At 35.5% G+C, this 21,126-nt stretch overlaps 1 protein-coding gene across 1 annotated transcript in view; it reads right to left on the bottom strand.

Annotated features, from left to right (window-relative positions):
* Nucleotides 1-11,999: 11,999 nt before the first annotated feature.
* The window catches only part of RHOBTB3 (Rho related BTB domain containing 3), a gene marked incomplete at its 5' end in the record, with an annotated part of 28,117 nt that continues 18,990 nt past the window's right edge, over nucleotides 12,000-21,126 (bottom strand). The window contains 5 exons of the mRNA XM_087954231.1: nucleotides 12,000-12,566; nucleotides 14,599-14,695; nucleotides 17,197-17,363; nucleotides 18,057-18,230; nucleotides 20,848-20,968. Coding sequence (XP_087810357.1) covers nucleotides 12,451-12,566; nucleotides 14,599-14,695; nucleotides 17,197-17,363; nucleotides 18,057-18,230; nucleotides 20,848-20,968 — 675 coding nt within the window. The remainder of the gene's footprint in view (nucleotides 12,567-14,598; nucleotides 14,696-17,196; nucleotides 17,364-18,056; nucleotides 18,231-20,847; nucleotides 20,969-21,126) is intronic.

Below are 21,126 nucleotides of genomic sequence, written 5' to 3' on the forward strand. Positions count from 1 at the left end.
CTGTTTTTATTGTCATTTGAGCAATTGGTTTATCTCTCCTCTCTCTGGGAGAGTTCATTTTTCTGTTCATCATTTCAATTTATGTAGCTGTCCACACATGTGACTTTTGGTGCTTTCTCTTTTTTTGTATTTTCTTTTCTATCATTTACAGCTTTCTTTGAATCCCTGCAATTTTTTCCCTCTCCCCCTTTTATCCCTTATTTCAAAGGCTTCATGACCTTATTCCAAGGTTTGGGAGCTCCTCTTGTAAATCAGGTCCCATATGATTCTTCAGAGTTACGGTCCAGACTATCTCTCTCTGATTCAGCCAATGTGCACGGCACATAAGGGATAATGATTTCGTTTTTTGATCCCTAGAACTATTTTATGACCACTTATGATAATTGGACACATTCTCAGGAATCAAAAATGAACAAAAACACACAATGAGCATAGAAATAAGTGTCCTAGATTGATGGACCTCTGGTAAAATGTTTGCAGACTCAGTAATAAAAGCTAATGAAGGTTGAACATCTGGTAGCTGTTCCTTCTTATAATGCCGAGGGACACCTGAGATGATACAGCAATAAAAATTAAGACAAAAGTGCCTTTTTGACATTCTTTGAGAAAATTTGGGGTCATTACTGAGAAAGAAGTAATTAAGAAATGCTTAAGTAATTAAGAAATTCTCCAGCCATTTTCCAAGGGCAGAAAAATGACAGCAGCACAATTACAGGAAAAATACAATGGAAAGGCGATTCCCTTATGATTGCATCCTGTAGGATTTAATAAAGTCCAGGAAGCCAGAAAAAGGGCAGATCCTGGAACAATTATTGCACATTGACTAGCATGCAGATCTTGCTTAAATAAGTGTGAAAACAAACCATCGCGGGTACTTACATGTATGGCATTCAGCTTTGTTCGGGTATTTTCCCACGTCATAGTAGTTGTGCTTTTAAAGTTATAGCGACATTTCGGCAGAATCTCATCTGCCATCATCAGGCTTCTGTATAGTGTTCATCTGTGAGTCAGGCTTTTACAGTGGTTTCAGATTTGAATTTGGGGCAGCCTATTGCTGTGCCAGAATGGTTTTTTCTTCATCCTGATTGGTTGAGAGTCTTGGTCTGTGTTTATTGGTCTTGGAGTTTGCTGTGTTCTGCTTGATTGGTGTTTCTAATATCTTCTGGATATTGGACAGACCAATAGAAGAATAAGTACCCGCCTGGATGAACACAAAAATGCAATCAAAAAGCTGGAACACACTTCCTCACTAGTCCAACACATGGAAGCCACAGGTCATAGCATCAACTTCAATGGCACCAAAACCCTAGCCACTATAGAAAACCCCAGCCACAGAATCATCAGAGAAGCCATAGAGATTGAAAAAAGACCAGAAAGCATGAACAGAAGAGATGATTCCACCAGACTGTCAATCATTTGGAAGCCTGAACTCACAAACAAAAAAATCTCCACACCACAAGCCAGGCAAACACCTGGGCACAAACAGATCCCCCCTGATACCTCCAGCTCAAACACACCCCAACCAGGCACCCAGATGAAACCTAGCTTCCTAACTAATGATAGCCGTCCATTTACCCAGAGCCAAGCTGCACTAAAGGCCTCCAATAAAGAAACACAATGTTGCCAACCAATCAAGATACAAAAAGAGCCAAAAAAACAGACAGAAGATATTAGAAACACCAATCAAGCAGAACACAGCAAACTCCAAGACCAATAAACACAGATCAAGACTCTCAACCAATCAGGATGAAGAAAAAACCATTCTGGAACAGCAATAGGCTGCCCCAAATTCAAATCTGAAACCACTGTAAAAGCCTGACTCACAGATGAACACTATACAGAAGCTTGATGATGGCAGATGAGATTCTGCCGAAACGTCGCTACAACTTTAAAAGCACAACTACTATGACGTGGGAAAATACCCGAACAAAGCTGAATGCCATACATGTAAGTACCTGCGAAAACTTAAGAATATAGATAGATAGATAGATAGATAGATAGATAGATAGATAGATAGATAGATAGACAGATAGACAGACAGACAGACAGACAGACAGACAGACACACACACACACACATATATAAAATTTGTCCAGCCCTAGTAAATGACAAATAAATCCTATTGACATTGTTTACTAAGGCTGTGGTATATCAAGAAGTATACATCTCAATAGTGGTGACTTCAATTCTGAAAATTTAATTTTGAAAAAAAAAAAAAAAGGTAAATTCAAATTTATTACCAGATTAATATCTTGCACCCATCCTGAGAGTCTAAGTAGGTCAAGGGTTATAAAATTACAGGTGAAACTCAAAAAATTAGAATATCGTGCAAAAGTTCATTTATTCCAGTAATGCAACTTAAAAGATGAAACTAATATATGAGATAGACTCATTACATGCAAAGCAAGATAGTTCAAGCTGTGATGTGTCATAATTGAGATGATTATGGCTTACAGCTCATAAAACCTCAAATCCACAATCTCAGAAAATTAGAATATTGTGAAAAGGTTCAATATTCTAGGCTCAAAGTGTCCCACTCTAATCAGCTAATTAAGCCATAACACCTGCAAAGGGTTCCTGAGCCTTTAAATGGTCTCTCAGTCTGGTTCAGTAGGATTCATAATCATGGAAAAGACTGCTGACTTGACAGTTGTGCAGAAAATCATCATTGACACCCTCCATAAGGAGGGAAAGCCTCAAAAGGTAATTGCAAACGAAGTTGGATGTTCCCAAAGTGCTGTATCAAAGCACATTAATAGAAAGTTATGTGGAATGGAAAAGTGTGGAAGAAAAAGGTGCACAAGCTTCCATGCCATGCCGCATTGAGACAGTAATTGCTGCAAAAGGGCCCCAAACCAAGTACTGAGTACATATGCATGCTTATACTTTTCAGAGGTCTGATATTGTTCTATGTACAATCCTTGTTTTATTGATTGCATGTAATATTCTAATTTTCTGAGATTGTGGATTTGGGGTTTTCATGAGCTGTAAGCCCTAATCATCACAATTATGACAAATCACGGCTTGAACTATCTTGTTTTGCATGTAATGAGTCTATCTCATATATTAGTTTCACCTTTTAAGTTGCATTACTGAAATGAATGAACTTTTGCACGATATTCTAATTTTTTGAGTTTCACCTGTATAATCCAAGAACCATTAAATGCAATGATAAGCCCGTTACTACTTAAACTGACCTTTGAACTGCAGTGCTGGCATAAATTACTGTGTATATTATGGACAGCCAGAGTAACTAACAGAAGTGTTAAATTGTATAAAACCAAACACATCACTGGAAGCTATAATCATAAAACTATATCTAATTTACTTTGGCCATGTTGTGCATGCACTGGATAACGCAGTGATGCTAAGAATGGTTAGTGGACAAAGAAGAAGCAAGCAAGCACACTGGCTTGATAACATCAAATTTGATGCAAAGTTGAACATTCAACAATTAAAAGAAGCTGTGCTTGATAGGGTAGCCTAGGGGCCACTTGCCTATAAAATCACCAAGAGTCAGATATAACTAAATGGTTAAAAACAACAACTTAAACTGACAATGAAAACCTTTAAAATCATTTTTGCACAAGAATTACTCTGCTTCCCCTGTCCCCAAATACACACACCCTGCTTTCTTATATTTACAATATAAAGAAACAGAGCTAAGCTTCAGTATTAGCTTCTGCTTTTTAAAAAAAAAATTCAGGTTTAGCTGCAAGATGTCAATATTAGACATTAGTCTCTGTTGTGGTAGAAATAGTTCTCCATGTGTGTTTAGCAGTAGAATTGATGAGTCTGCATTCATTTAAAAATAGGTAGGCATCTTATTATTTTATTTATTTATTTATTTATTTATTTGATTTGCCAATTGTTTACAAGATAATAAGTATAAGTGTATACATAGTTGTGAATACATGAAATGGGTACATATAAGAAAAATAAAAGAAGAATAAGAGAAACAATAGGACAGGGACGGTAGGCACTTTGGTGCGCTTATGCACGCCCCCTACAGACCTCTTAGGAAAGGGGTGAGGTCAATAGTAGACAGTCTAAGGTTAAAGTTTTTGGGGTTTGGGGAAGAAACCACAGAGTCAGGTAGAGTATTCCAGACATTGACCACTCTATTGCTGAAGTCGTATTTCCTGCAATCAAGTTTGGTGCGGTTAACCTTGAGTTTGTATCTATTGTGTGTTCTTGTGTTGTTATGGTTGAAGCTGAAGTATTCATTGACAGGTAGGACATTGCAATGTATGATTTTATATACCATGCTTAAATCAGACCGAAGACAGCGTAATTCAAGGTTTTCTAGTTCTAGAATTTCAAGTCTGGTGGCATAAGGTATTCTACAACGAGTAGAGGAGTGGAGAACTCTTCTTGTGAAATATTTCTGGACTTTCTCAATTGTGCTAATATCAGATACGTAATGTGGGTTCCAGACTGATGAGCTGTATTCGAGTATTGGTCTAGCAAATGTTTTGTATGCTCTAGTTAGTAGTGTGATATTACCAGAGAAAAAGCTACGTAGGATTAGGTTAACAACTCTTAATGCCTTTTTGGCTATGTAGTTGCAGTGGGCTCTAGCACTTAGATCATTAGAGGTGAGTATTCCAAGGTCCTTTACAGCAGTGATCCCCAATCTTTTGACGCCGCTGCCCGGTACCGGCATCAGCTGGGCGCCGCGACCAGTGCAGCATCAACTGGCCGCCATCTTTTTGACGAAAAGTGCTTCCGGTGACCTCACCGAAGCACTTTTTCGTCAAAAGATGGCGGCCAGCATGCTTCGTGAGCTTTTTCGGTAGAAATGGCTTTCTACCCGGAAAAGCTCACCGAAGCACTTTTACGAAAAAAGATGGCGGCGCCCAGCAACCAGCGGCCCGGTAAGTCTTGTTCTGCGGCCCGGTACCGGTCCACGGACCGGCGGTTGGGGACCCCTGCTTTACAGAGCTTGGATCATCAACAAGATCTTGACTATTCAGCTTGTATTTTATTTTCTGATTTTTTTTTTTTGCCAATATGTAAGACAGAGCATTTATTTGTTGAGATTTGAAGTTGCCATTTGTTTGACCATTCTGATACATAGTCAAGATCTTTTTGTAGGGTAGCAGTATTGTCTGTGGTATTGAACAGCTTTACATCATCAGCGAAAAGAACGCAGTTGCTCTTAATATGATCACAGAGGTCATTTATGTAGAGTATGAAGAGAGTTGGTCCTAGAACACTGCCTTGGGGGACACCACTATTGACAGGTCCAGAATTTGATAGGACGCTCCCAATTTTGACCATTTGTTGTCTGTTTGCCAGGAATACTTCTATCCAGTTATGCAGTTGTCCAAAGATACCATAGGATTTTATTTTTAGGAGTAGTTTGTCGTGTACCACTGAATCAAAGGCTTTACAGAAGTCTATGTAGATTGCGTCTATTGCTTTGCCCTGATCGAGTTGTGTTGTCCATATGTTTTTGCAGTGTAAGAGTTGCAGATTACAGGATAGTTTTTTTCTGAAACCAAATTGTTTATTGGAGAGTAGGTTATTTGTCTCTAAGTGGAGGATGATGGATTGGTTAATAATTGATTCCATGACTTTACAGGTGACGCAGTATAAGGAGATTGGTCTGTAATTTTCAACTAGGCTGGGGTCTCCCTTTTTGAAGATGGGGATGACTGTGGCTTGTGACCATAGGTTAGGCAAGGAGCTGGTCCTGAAAGATTTTTCAAAGATTATGCTTAGAGGTTTGGCTATGGCAGTGGATAGCTTTTTTAAGAAGTAGGCACATATTCCATCCGGTCCAATAGATAGAGATGGTTTTAGATTGCGTAGTGCTTTTTCAACATTGTCTTCTGTAAAATCGATATGTATTAGATCATTGTGGTTATCTGTGGTACAGCTAGGAAATACTGGGCATGATCCATTGCTGTTTACAAATACTGAGCCGAAGAATGTGTTAAAGATGTTGGCTTTAATGGTGTCGTCGTGTTGCAGTCTTTACCATCAGGTCCTATCAGGGGTGGGATGGACCTTGAGTCTTTTAGTTTGTTGTTTACAAAATTGTAAAAAGCGCGGGTGGAATTGGTGCTTAGAAGGTTTTCCTCTTGTTTAATGTGATAATTGGTGCATTCGGTCTTTATCTGGTGGCATAAATTTTTGTATCGGCTTTTGAAATTGGCAACGTGACCAGATTTGTTTTTCCGCCAGAGTGATCTCTTTTTGGATTGAAGTTTCCTTATTGTTATGGGTAATCTGCTTTTTTGTTTTGTTTTGGGAGTTGTTGTTGGTACATATAGTTTGATGACTTTTTTGACTTCAAGTAAAAATATGTTGTAATGGTCTTCAACAGTATTGCATCCAATGAAAAGAGATTGCCAATCAAGGGATGAGAGATCGTTGTCTATAAGATCATAGTTGCCTTTTTTGAAGTTATAATTGGGGATTACATCATTGTGGTGATTTTTGTGTGGGCGTATGTTGGGACAAAAGTCAATCATATTGTGGTCACTGCTGGAAAAGGGTTCTTTAGTTTGTATTCCGTAAATTAAATTCAAACTATTGCAGAAGATGAGATCGAGGCAGTTGTTTAGTCTAGTGTTGTTGGTTACTAGTTGTTCCAGTCCCAGATTTGTCATAGCATTGTAGAAGGTTGCGTGTATGGTTTCAGTTGTACATTCATTTAGGGTCCAGTCAATATGAGGTAGATTGAAATCACCAAGAAAGATAAAAGGGTATGGGCAGGATGCTGCCCATGTTAGTAATGTATTTAACTTGTTTACATGTTCGATGTCATAATCAGGTGCTCTGTAACATAGTAAGAATCGAATTGTGATATTTAAGGATAGTTCACAGATGATGGTCTCAGGAAGAGCAAGCTCCTGGGTAACTTGGATATTTTTTAGATGTAAGGACTTTTTATAGAAGATAGCAACACCACCTCCTCTACGAATTTCACAATCTGATCAGTAAACATGATAGTCTCTTACTGTGGTAATGGAGTCAGGAAGAGATGTATTGAGCCATGTTTCACAGACAAATATAATGTCGAATTTAGCCATATTTAGTAGGAGGAAAAATTCAGGTATTTTATTCGCGAGGTTTCTTGCATTGAGTAGTTTGCATTTAAGGCCAGCAGTAGTTGGAATTGAGGTAGTTAGGGGCGTGCGTGCCTAGTCTTGGGTGATGGTGGATCGGTTGAGGTAGGGTTGTGGTTGAGGGTTAAAGCTGAGTTGCGGATTGTGTGACTTACTTTTGATACAGTCAGCATGGTAGTCAATGTACAGGTCCTTCTCTCCATTGTCTAGATGATTTTTGAGTTCAGTGCGGAGTACACGGGAGCGGGCAGGTTGCTGTATGGTTAGGTCAGGGCAACAACGGAGGTTCTTATGGTTGGTGTTGGTTTTGGCGAGTGAATTTATAGTGTAAATGAATTTACAGCTTCTCCAGTTGAGTGCACTGCAGAGAGATTGGATTTAAGTTCTCACAATTCTTTAATATCCTGGCTGTCTTTTTTTTCCATCCATATATCTAAGAAATCTTATTTTTAATAGAATTTTGTACTTTTGTTAACCATAAAAAGTTTATTAGGAAAGCAACCACCTTGAATGATGGAAGAATCTGAAACCAGTGCTGCCTCCTGTTGTGGAGACTAAGCATAATTTAAAGAATTAAATAATTTTAGCATTGAAGATTTAAAGTGATTTTCTGTAGCAAAATAACCATTTAGTGCTTTTTTTTTAAAAAAAAATAAAGTATGTTCAAATATGTACACACAATGCATTTGTTTAAAAGGTTGCTTTTTAAAAGGCATTACATTTCTGTGTTACAGAAAATGTAAAATTATATAAACCAAGTTGAAAAGAAGACAAACAGTCCTTCTCAAACTTCAGTTCATTTGTTACTTATGTAACAAATTCTCAAGTCCTTACATATTTAGAAGTCAAATTCAATAACTACAGTGAAGTATATACTCAAATTTACAACATGATTGTGCATATAGAGATGATGTGAGTTTCTGATCTCCTAGGGGTTCATCAAACACACAATCTGATCCTGCTTTTGCATACAATTGTGTAGGGTTTCCAATTTACTGAGATACGTGCTATTGAAAAAATAAGCATTAATATCAAATGAGTCTGTTGAAAGGTTTTTTTTATTACTTGATTAAGCATATTTTCTTGTCACAGTTCAGGCATTTATGAAGCTTAATTTAAAAAAAAAACATTATTTTGAAAGGAAGAGGCCATTATTTTAAGTGTTGCTAAGTAGTATAATAGCAGGTTCGTTTTTGAAGCTGTTGTCTTTAGATACATGTAATTGATGTAGAAAATAATGGATTTTTAAACAACATAAACCTATGCATGCTTTTTAGCTTCTTCTCAGCTATGTTCTTTCCTTACAAGTAAATGCATGATTTAAACATAAACCAATATATCATATTTATTTACTGCTCATGGGAATATACCAAGTTATAATCTTAAAAAGTTACCATTGTTACCTTATTGTTACAGTCAACAAACAACATAGATTTTCAAACACCATTTGAAAAAGGATACAAGTGCTAGAAAAGAGGAACAAAATGATCAGGAGAACTGAATACTTTCCCTATGATAAAAGTTTAGAATGTCTGAGCATTTTTACTTTGGATAAAAGGCACAGAACTTGGGGTAAGGATATGACTGAGGTACATAAAATATTGTATGGTACAGTGACATGGACATTTTCTTTCTCTTGCAAGATGCTAAGACCAACCAAGGATCTTCTGATCTTGACTGGAAAGAGACTGAGAATAAACAAAAGAAAGTATTTCTTCAATCAACATGTAATAAACCTATGCATTTATTATTGCAAGGATGATGGCCCCGCACTTGTATTGCTTTCAAAGGGGCTAAGATAAATTTACCTGGGTCAATTCATTAACTATTCTGGATTGGAGACAGGATAATTTCAAATACCCGTGGTTGGAGAAGTAAAAATAAGAGAGGAGAATTTCACCATCTCCTGTTTACAAGCACAACAGAGGAACCTAGTAGGCCATCATGTGAAACAAAATCCTGGACTTTTTCATCCCTGATATGAGAGGGAGGGATGAGAGAGAGACACACACACATTGTGACAAAGGGTCTATTTACCTTTCCTGTACAGGTGTACTCATTCAGTTACAATTGTAATGAAACCTGCCAAGATTTTCTATGGGATGGTTTTGCAGAAAATTGCAAGTAAATGCTGGTTTTGGGAAAAACCATTACATGATTACAGGACATGCAATAAATGCAAGCTGAAGTGTAGTTATATGATCCTTGAGAGACGTGGAGATCAGAACTTTGAATCCAGGTCATATATAGCCCCAGGGCTGTTCTTCAGAACTTTGAACGGTTGCCATTAAACCAGTCACAAGTCAAGAATTACCTCTACACCTTATGGGTTAGTTAGCCTTTTCACCACATATTTGTTTGATTGAATGAAACTTTGTCATGATTAAGTTTTGAGGTCTTTTAATATAACTGGACAGAACAGTTCACAAAATATGCAATTTTATAGGCTACCATTCAAATGTATGCAATAGGGAACCTGTCATCTTCCTTTAAAGACATCCCTAAAATCATTTTAACTGAGAGCAATGTCAGGATTGGCTGAAAAGAATTTTATTTTTTAGAAAAACACAGCTCTCACTCTCTCTTAGGCCAAGGTAATGGCAAGCTGCTTCTGAACTCTTATTGAAGAATACTGCAGGGACTTGCCCAGGCAATGATCAGGAATCAACACAGGCTTCAAGGCATTAAAAAAAGGAAATATAACGCTGCACAGTGCTTCATTTGTGGCTATGAACAACTGCTATGGATTATGTGGGAGCACAAATGAAGCCCTGTGTCTCCAACTCAGAAAGATTGCTGTGTCTGTTTCCAGCCAGCTGCTGCATTCACTTTTCTGCACATTACCACATGCATCTTCTTAGTCAGAATCTGCAGCTTTCTATTACCAATCAAATATTACAATTAAGCATATACAATGTGTGATAATTTTTCTACTTTAAATGCTAAGATCAAATCAAATACAGACAGCTTAAAAAGTGTTTGGACTGCAGCTATTTAATGGATAGTCACATGAAATAAGCACTTACTAAAAATGTCATATTACAAGGAATTAAATAGCATGATTAAATATAGTGAATTTAAGAACCTGTTAACCTGTAAAGTTATTACATACCCAACACATGCCAAAATAAAGGGGCTTTTTTTTGCAGTGAAGCCACAATCATTCATGTGATAATTTTCAACCAACATTTTAACTGCAATTTTAAGGTTGCATCTCTGTAAACTTCCATGCTGGCTTGATATCGACATTTATTCATCAAAAAATCAGTAACAGTGTGCAAATAGAAATGCTTTTTTTATAAAAATAGATTTTAAAGGAATGCATTCAATATGTGATGTCTATAGATTACCACTTATTAATTCTTTGGTATTAATAAATATAATGCTATCAGAAATGTAGAAGCTGCTGCAGATTATATTTCACAGTAGACATAATTGTCCATTAAAAAGTTTAAGAAATATAATAAATTACAACTTAATCCTATGAATCTGAAGGACTATGGATAGCTGTCATAATCTGAGAAGAGATTATAGTGCAGTGCATGTGCATCCCAAAGAAACTATAAATACAATAAATAAAGTCATTTTATGAGCTATTTTGCAAAACATGCCATTGCTACCCAAGAATTTGCAGGTTACTAGTTATGCATATCTGCAGGTGAATTCAAAGATGTTCAACAATACAGTATTCCTATCTATGTAAGAATTCATTAACATAAAGTATTCCATACAGTATGTAGCTCCCCATTCTACCCCTATAGAGGCTTGGAACAGCATTCTTTAACTCTCATTTTTTTCCTAAGTTGCAGAAAAATTAATATTTCTGCTTCATACTGTCATCTTACCTTTGTCTACTACAGCTGCATTGGAATGTTAATATTTTGAGGATGAAGTGTGTCGTAAGTATACACTTTTCAACTTTCAGATAAAAGGAACATTTATACTAAATCATAATCTTAAAACATTTGAATCATTTGAAAAATTATGCTTAGATTTACAAATAAAATCACTAAATACCAAATCAGTTTGTGATTTATTGTTGTTTTAGTACACAGAATCTTTGTGCCTCCTTACTTAACAAATAGGCATTGTTATATGGGAATTTTCATTGTTATTGTACTGATTTATAAAAAATATATTACCATTTTTAAATTAAAGCAAAGGAACATATTATAAATTGATTTTAATGTATCTATTTCCATGGAACTTATAGTCATACAAAAATGCTGAAAATGTTTTTAAGTTTCCTTAATAAAAAATCCACTACTAGAAATAAATTAATTGTAGCATCCTACTTGGCATTTTAGAAACAATACAAAACATTATATAAAACATTATTTATACGAGTATTATAATATATTGTATAATATAATATACGAAGCAGTGCATTGCCTCTGAAAGTGTGTGGTCAGATAAATGAGAGGGGAATTATAGAAAGGACTCAGTGAATTAGTGTGCTTATGCCCCAAGAGCATAAAAGGTCTGGATCCATATGATCAGAATATGTAAATTTAGTATTTCATTCTTTTTCCCTTGGCCTCTCACATACTAAATATAGGAAACAAACTATAACACAGCTTTCAGGGATGAATTGAATATATACAAACACACACAGGCCACTGCTTGAATTTACACACACCTTTTTAGGAATAATGTTCTTTTCAAAATTGTGAAATTATCTACCTGGGGGAAGAATTTAGAATTGTTATTGTCAGAATACTATAAATGGGTTATTTTTGCACAAAAAAGAAACTTAAGAAAAGACTTCTATATATGCAATTATACAGGAAACAACACCAAAATATTTTGCAAACCTAATTTTGTTTTATAATACCTAGAAAAACCATACTGGGACTCTTTTACTATACAAGATTCCTCAGTGAGGGAAAAGTTTAAATAATTTTCTGAGATTTTTTTCCCCAGAAATTTGATGCAGATTGGGAAGAGGTACATTTTTAGTTGCAAAATAGAATGTTCTTTTTACAAGCTCTGTATTTTTACAAAATATAAAATTTCTAAAAGGTCATAAATAACTTACTAAAATCTTCAAAAAAAATAGCTTAAAAAGTGATTAATGAATGCAGAATCTCTCCTTCAAGCTCCTGGAATGCTAGATACATAATAGGCTAACAAATATTTCAAATTAGTACATATTCCTCTAAAAACCTTAAAATAGTATAGAATCAAACCTAACAATACAACTGAAATTCATCTTAGTAAATGCATATATTACAATATGTTTCACATGCTTTTAAACAGTACTGTAGTTATTCATTAGCAAGTGCAACATTTAAGCTAAATATCAAATTTCAATTGTAAGATTTCTGAAGCACAGCTTTCAATCATTCATAAATAAAGATCATTTTTTATTTTACATTATTAGACAATGACATTTCCGAGAATGAATGTAGTTCCTGTACTCCGTAAGCTGTCTCAGGTACATACTAGAAGGCCATCTGTGCATCTCTATGAAATTGCGTTCTTCCACTGAAGAAAAATGACAAAATATCGTATATCTTTTTAGTACCAAAAATCTAAGACATTTTTCTTTGTAAGCCAGAAATCTGTGTGGTTTACCTTATCAAAGTATGACTGGTACTTCCTCAGCCTGACAAAACAACAACATTTAATTGAAGTGATCTGGAGTGCACCCACTCAGCCTGACTGTATTGGGATGGATAAAAGCAATTGAGACAGATGATTCTGCAAATAATCAAGGCCCTGTACCATGAAGGATTTTACAGGTAATGATTAACCAGGGGTGGGATTCAGCCGGTTTGGGCGAACTGAATGTTAATTTTACATCCAGTTTGGCAAACCGGTAGTTCTGAAGACCAGCTGGCCCCACCCCACTCTGCCCCTCCCCTCCCTGGACTCCCCACGCGTCTGGTTCTGGCTCCCAGGTAAGTGCAGGGAGTCTTGTTAGGCCCAAAAGGGGGCATAAGGGGGGTGCAAAGAAAGAAAGAGAAAGAGGGAGGGATGGGAGAAAGAGAAAGAAAGAAAGAAAGAAAGAAAGAAAGAAAGAAAGAAAGAAAGAAAGAAAGAAAGAAAGAAAGAAAGAAAGAAAGAAAGAAAGAAAGAAAGAAAGAAAGAAAGAGGGAGGGAGGGAACAGATAAAGAAAGAAAGGGAAGGAAGGAAGAGAGAAAGAAAGCAAAAGAAAAAGGGAGGGGAGAAAGAAATAAAGACAGAGGAAGGGGAGAAAGAAAGAAAGGGAGAAAGAAAGAGGGAGGGGAGAAAGAAAAGAGAGCGAGGAAGAAAGAAAGAAAGAAAGAAAGAAAGAAAGAAAGAAAGAAAGAAAGAAAGAAAGAAAGAAAGAAAGAAAGAAAGAAAGAAAGAAAAGAAAGAAAGAGGGAGGGAGGGAGGGAGGGAGGGAGGGAGGGAGGGAGGGAAGGAAGGAAGGAAGGAAGGGAAGAAAGGAAGAAAGAAAGAGGGCAGGGAGAAAAAGAGAGGGGAGGGGACAAAGAAAGAAAGAAAGGGAATGAAGGGAGAAAGAAAGAAAGAAAGAAAGAAAGGAAAGAAAGAAAGAAAGAAAGAAAGAAAGAAAGAAAGAAAGAAAGAAAGAAAGAAAGAAAGAAAGAAAGAAAGAAAAGAAAGAAGGGAAAAGGAGGGAAAGAAGAAACAGGGAAGGGAAGGGAAAGGGAATGAGATATGTATGTATGTATGTATGTATGTATGTATGTATGGATGAATGGATGGATGGAAGAGGGAGGGAGGGAGGGAGGGAGAGAAAAAGGAGAGGACAGATCACAAACCCTGGCACTAGACACAGCTTCAGAGGAAGCTTTGAAAGAGCACAGCAATCCAAGGCTGGAAGGGACCTTGGAGGTCATCTAGTACAACCCTTTGCTCCAAGAGCATTGTTAAAGTGAGTTTCTCTCTTTTGACCCACCCAGTCACATGACCACATAGCCATGCCCACCAAGCCATGCCCAGTAGTAACATTTTTTGAATCCCATCTTGAACTGCATCCAGAAGCTGACTAGTAACCAATGCAGCTCATGTACCAGCTATGACTCATGGACATGAGAGGCAGGCAGCATACATATTTAATAAATTATTTCTATTAGTGTCCAATATTGCTTGTGCTGCTGCCTTTTGAACCAGCTGTAGCTCCCAGAAGATCACCAAGGGAAGCTCCATGAAGAATGTATTGCAATAGTCCAATCATGAGATGACTAGGGCATGAGTGACCATAGTATTAGGCATGGGTTTCTTTAATCCCTCAAAGTCATTCTCCCCATTCATAAGCTTTTTGGCATCTCCCCTGCAACCTTTGACAGTTTTGGAAAGATCTGTAAATCTTAAGTATCCAAGAAATTGTTTCATGCAGTATTTGCAGTGCAAGCCTCCTTTCTACATTTAACTAAATGTAGAAAGACAGATTCTACTTGGTGACAAGACAGAACCCTACTCTCTTCCTAAAGAATATCAATTTATACATCCATTTGATATGAAAAACAACATAATTTGTCTCTTTAAATAATAATCAAGTTATTTAAGAAACAAGTTATCAGTTACCTGAAAGATCTTCAAACTCAGGTTTCTGACTGAAGATTAAGTAATTAGAAGCAATAAAATGAAGCAGCCAATTTGAAAGACAATCCGAGTTATGAAACTGGAAAAAAGATTAAAAAATAAAATAGTATTGGCAAGGAGTTTGGGTCAAATACAGTAACTAGAATAAATCTTTAATTTGTAGAAAGATAGTGGTGGTGTAACAGTTAAGATACTGGGCTGTCGACTGGAATATAGGCAGTTTGAGATCCAAGAACCATGTTACGCTGACGGGATGATATCCCAATTCTTGCCCCTGCTCCTGCCCACCTAGCAGTTTGAAAGCATGCATATGTGAGTAAATAAATAAGTACCATTTCAATAAGAAGGTAACAGCTTTTCATGCATCTTGACCTACAGTCATGCCAGCCACGTGACCATATCTTTGGACAATGCTGGTTCCTTCGGCTAAGAAAGGGAGATAAGCACTGCCCCCTAAAGTCAGACACAACTGGACAGGAGAAACCTTTACCTTATTTTTTATTGTCCATATATATTTCTAATATTTATCTATGTCTCTTTGTGTGCCGCATTTTGTGACTACAATAAGTATCTAGAGAAGCAAGTTCATATTTTTAAAGTTGCCTGAAATTGGTGAAAAGTCTACACCCACTCCTCATTTAGTGACTGGCCAATCAAGTCCAATGACAAGATTGTCAAGCAAAATGGTTGCTAAGTGAATACATGACACAGAGAAAGACACTGTGCAGATCATGTTGCTAATTCAGATAAAATTCTCTCATACAGTTATACCAGCATCACTTTCACTTCAGCACACATTGTCAAATGCATGAAATTTGATCGGGAAATGATTTTTTATTATAATTTATCACCATCACATCACCACTAAACAAGATAGTTAAATGAGAAATAGATGTATTTGAGGACCAAATTTTGTGTTGTATTAAATATACCTGTTGCATGAATCTTCTTAAAATTGTAAGTGGAAACTTCTAGGGAATATTATCATGACTTAGAACATAGTGAGGGTATTAATCTTCCCATATCTTCAACCCCAATGAAAATTGCACCTGGCAAAGTACTGTTTAGTTCAGATCCAAATTTGAAAAGTAAATTGATTTACCTGAACTAATTAAGAAGCTCCCTGATTTAACTTCTGGCCAAATATAAATTTTGATTTTGAAAACTAAAGCTGATTCTTTAGAAATCAATCAATGGCTATAATTTTTCATGTTTTATAAAAGTGGATATAATTTGTTGATATAACAGCCATGGTAAGATGAAACCTTACAAATCTAATACAAGTAAGTGGGGAAAATATTGGGCTGGGCCTCCAAATCTTGTTTTTTAGTTTTCCTTTTAAAACAGGACATTTTAATTTTTTGTTCAAGGAGAAAGAAAGGAAAATGGAAAATTCTGGGTTTTTAGAATAAAACCAAACCCATAAAATATATATATATATATATATATATATATATATATATATATATATATATATATATATATATATATATATATATATATATATATATATATATATATATTGTACACGATATAAAAATATTTGATGTAAAGCCATATATATTTGGAAATACCCACCAAATAGTAGAAAAAATGGTGTCAGAATAGTAAAGTTTTTAGATGTTTATAAAATTGATAATGATAAGGGATTGAAAGAAGTAGAAATTGTTAATATCTAATTGGGATAATTCTGTTTTTTTAAAAATGGGACTATTTAGGCAGTGTCTCATATAGCCACATCTGCATTTTAAGCTTTTGTTTCTATGTTTCATCAACTTTTTAAAATTAAAGCTTTCTATATTTCCTACAGTTGGGATAAAATACAGAATACATAACTTTATTACAATTTTTTGGTTTCTTCCATTTTTGGTGTTTTCTCTGTCTGCTACTCCTAAACAGACAGAAATGAAGGCATGCCATATGTCTTAGAATTCAGTAGCATGTAACTCCATTGTACTAGAAATTAAAAACATTTCAATTAAACTCAATTAAGACATTTAATTATATTTAAATATTTATGCTTTTCAATTTTATACAGTATGCCAAACATGCTTTTATGACCAAACCACTATATGCATAATGCATTCTGTAAAGTTACAAGATAACACTGTATCTGCTTATATATGATTTAAAAATAAATGTTTTATACATTTAAATTTTTTCACATTAGCCAGAAAATGTGTTTTCTGTTGCTTGAAAATATTGAGAATTTTATATCATTAACTGCTGGCATTAGCAGTTTACACAGTAAGTGTGACAGAAGAAACCATACAAGACAGTAATTTGCATGGGAAATAATGTAGCATTATGAAAAGAATTTCAAATTAATTTTAGTATTAATGTCTTTCCACAGATCAGTTTTTTAATAATGAAAAAGGAAATGGTTTTCAGCTATTCTCTCCCCTCAGAATCAAGTTTACAGTTGGTCCATTAACTGCAGTTTAATATTGAGCAATCCATAAGTGGTATGTATTCCATTATATAAAAATCTTTACTTTCAAAATGAGTCAGCCTTTGTTAACTACAGAAAAAATATAGATAAAAAATATAAATATATTCATATCAACAGGGAGTACTTACCTTTGCTTTCTGAAGCAAGGTGACCACACTCAGGCTCGTAGATGTTAATTCTCTACTAGGCATGCTCTGGAGTTGTGTTATTATATAAAGCTCACAGATGTGCTGGAGCCTTGAAACCTGGTACATCTCAGCACATATTAAAAGTGACATGGCTTGCAGAATGCTGGCTGATTAAAATATCAAACCCAGATTAAAACTGATGTAATAATTATATACACATTATATAAACATCGTATTAGTTTGTAATTCCTATACTACAGATTCAGAATTAGTTTTTTAAAACACTCTGACACTAAATATAATCTATTGTAGGAACACTTGAGATTTGATATCTGTGAAATGGACCTTCATCCCATCTCTTCAAAGTGGCTACGCCAGGGATGAATGCAATACATGTTTAAATATGTTGCTTTCGCTTGTTCATACCCAAAAACATACATCAACGTCACTTGCCAATTAAGAAACACAAAGTATCATTCTTGATGTAAAAACAGGTTGTATAAAAACTATTTTATTCAACATACATGCCTACTGGAATGTGTAAATGAACCAAATTTAAACCCATTTTATTTAAATCAATAATATTTCAAATGTTTAGGGATCTCATTTTAGAATAAACAGTATTAAGGTTTAAGAAGTACCTCTTTTTTGGACTACTGTTGTTAATATGTTGCTGAGATATTTTACCATCATTTAATAATAAGTAACATGTTCAAATTTATTTTTCTCCAAATGCAAAAATCAATATATTCATAACTCTCTGAAAATCCAAGACTTTCAGTCCAATAATTCCTTTTTCAGCTATCATAGTATTTAATGTTATTCAAAGCTAAACCCACTACAATTTAATATTTGCATACCTGGACAACAGGAATCTGTATATAGATACTCTAAAAAAGATAGAAATGTATCTTTAGAAATTCCATAAACTGGAACCAAAAAACTATTTGATTCAATATAGTTGCCATTAAACATAGCAGCCATTACTTCACAGCGAGCCACCAGGACTGCTTTGTGAGCTGGTACTGTAGCACCTGCAAGGAAAGAGGTTGATGAAAACAATACTATGGGAGTCACGCATAAGAAATAGTAATAATTATTTATAATTATTAATGTATCTGCTGCAAAATATTTCAACTCAGAATGAGAATAAACGTAGTTAAACTTGATTCATGATAGTATATAATTGCCTTCCCAAATAACAGACTCCAGCTATTTTTGGGACTGCAAATTTCCAACCAGCAGATCCCATGCAACGCTGACTGGGAAATCTGAGGGGATATTTTGGATTGTTTTATTAACACTGCAATCATATACTGTAAGTTTCAATGTAAATTTATCCTAGATAAATCCTAGTTAGGAATTCAGATTTAATGGAATCTGTATCCACAATCTGTTTAGCATAAGATATTCTGATTTGTGAATCTATTCCAACTGCCTTTAATATATATGAAATTAATATCTTCTACATGTTAATTGAGTGATTCTTATTTAATTCATTTTGTTTTAGTAAATATACTTAAAATATATTTAAAAATAAGTCATACTATAGTTCAAAATTCATTCCTAAATAATACAGCTCCTGTTCAAGTGTCTTCGATCCAAAATTTGTACAAAAACAAATTGGCTGTGGAAATGTCTATTCCCATTAATGAACACAGCAACAGTGCCCAACACAAATTCTACCTCTTTCTTTAAAAGGACATGAAGAATAAACTGAAAGACATTTATTTTGCAGGTGCAATGGAAAGCTCCAATTAAGCAGATTATTTCTTTGAAAATGAAGTGGCCAAAAAGCATTTTGACATTTGATCTATTGTTAAGCAAGAAAAAACCTTTCAACATTTCCTAATTTTTAATGCATTATTCTGCAGCAATATATTCTGGCAAGCACATTCTTGTATGGTCCTCACTAATGACTACTTAAGTGCCATCATCATTTATTCATCAAGGACAGAACAATATTTTGCATATCACATAAAAGTACTCCCAATTATCACCTCATATATTTAGCTGAACCTTTCATTATAATGGTTCTGGAACTAATATATTGTCATGGATTGCCACCCCCTCCGTCCTTCTCCAGATGCCATTTCGGAGGAGGAGGGTGAGTTTGAGTCTGTAGCGAAAGGTGTGGAACCAAGTATTGGACAGGATTGGAGCTCAGAAAATTCTAGCCTGATGGAGCAGCTTCAGCTGGGTTGATTAGACCAGCAAAAGTCTAAGGCTGAGGAAGGTGAGCCATAGCTGCAGCCCAGTTGGCCAGGAGGCTCCAGGCAGGAGTGGGAGCAGTTACTGCCCATTAGCAATGAGAAGAAGGTGGAGTCCACATCTCCTCCTGATCCAAGGACACGTAGAACAGGGAGGAGGCAGGTACAATGCCAGTCAGCTAGACTACTCATGAGGAGGCAACCTTGCCTCTCATGAAGGGCTGCAATGGCATTGCCTACTTAATCCTGCCTTGAGGACTTGAGTGTTGTTGCTGCAGCAATGTGCCCAGTTCTGTGCCTTGTGTGCTCGTGCTGTGTATCTTGACCTGTGTGACTCATGGACTTTCCTGGACTTTGTGTGCGGCCATTGGATTTGGTTGACCAGTGACTTTTGCTGTATTGAGCTTGGAATTTGGACGTGCGCAATGGGGATGCTTTCTGAGGACCTGTTTGGGGGAGGGGGCTGAGTAAACACCTGTAGAACTTTTGCCATACATGGAGGGGAGGGGAGCAGCACATATATTTCTTCCCAACAATTCAATCATCATAAATAATATGCAGTTTTTATTCATTTGTGCACTATATTCTACCAGCCCCACAAGGTAGAACAAACCAGGAAACCAACTGAATAGAAATACTAAATTACCTTTATTGAGATAAAAGAATATTTTAAGTCTGATTGTGTTGACCCTCCCCACATTGCCCCTCCTTACTTCTTATACTCCAGTGAATCAGGGAGGTGTCTGCTTGAATCACTTTTTATCATGTTTCTCAAGGCTTAAAAATGTTTCATGCCCATTTGCCTAGATAGCAGTTCTTGCCTATTTCTGTCACGAGCATCTTCTTTACTGTCTACATATTCTTAAGATATATTAAAAGAGAGACTCCCTTTTTAATTTCTTTAAAGAGGAATTGCTTTAACATACAAATGAATAATTGTTTTCATTATTTTTGTGAACCATGGCACTCTGGTTCATAACACTTTATTTCTCTTTGGAATTTTGAAACAAGCAATGACACCCATTGTTCCTCCACTTCCTACACAAAATGTCCAAAGATTAAAATTTAAAAGCAAGCTGTCTCTATTGCCAAGTTATGTCGCTGCATTTCAAAGACTTGTTTGTTTTCAATTTAGGTTATGGATTCTTTTTATATAAAGGGATAACTAGAAAATAATTCCTTTGGACACATATTCAGTTTTCTTGGCAAAAAATTTTTTTCTGGGCAATTGCTTCCTTCCCAGGACTCAAAGAGCCTGACTTGCTCAAAATCAGCTAGCTGGTCCTCTAGTGAAAGGAAAAAATTAATTTCTCATTTTTATGTTAACATTGTTTCCCAATTAAGCCAAGAAAATGTTTCCTTAAAGGTTCAGGAGATACATTAACATTATTTTGTATTATTTAAGGAAAATATGAAAAAACAGTGATACTTTATATCATACCTTGTATTTTGAACATGACATCAGCTAATACCGTGGTGTTAAAGAAAAGTCTGAGAGAGCTGTTACATAAATGTAGCGGTCTTTTTGACAAATAAGTTCTATAATTTTGTGAACCATTAACCTGCAGAATGAGAAGATGGTTAAATACATTTTTTTTTAACTGAAGCTTTTAAAAAAAAATCTACTAATGCTACTGCTATTATGCCAAATGAAATCAAATTTATCTTTGGTCCTTCCATTTCATTGTTTTATAAATCTCAGCTCTATAACACCTGATCT

Source organism: Notechis scutatus, chromosome 2, assembly GCF_049901735.1.
Source record: "Notechis scutatus isolate UNSWTSFEM ecotype Mainland chromosome 2, rNotScu1.2, whole genome shotgun sequence".
In the NCBI taxonomy this organism is placed as follows: domain Eukaryota; kingdom Metazoa; phylum Chordata; class Lepidosauria; order Squamata; family Elapidae; genus Notechis; species Notechis scutatus.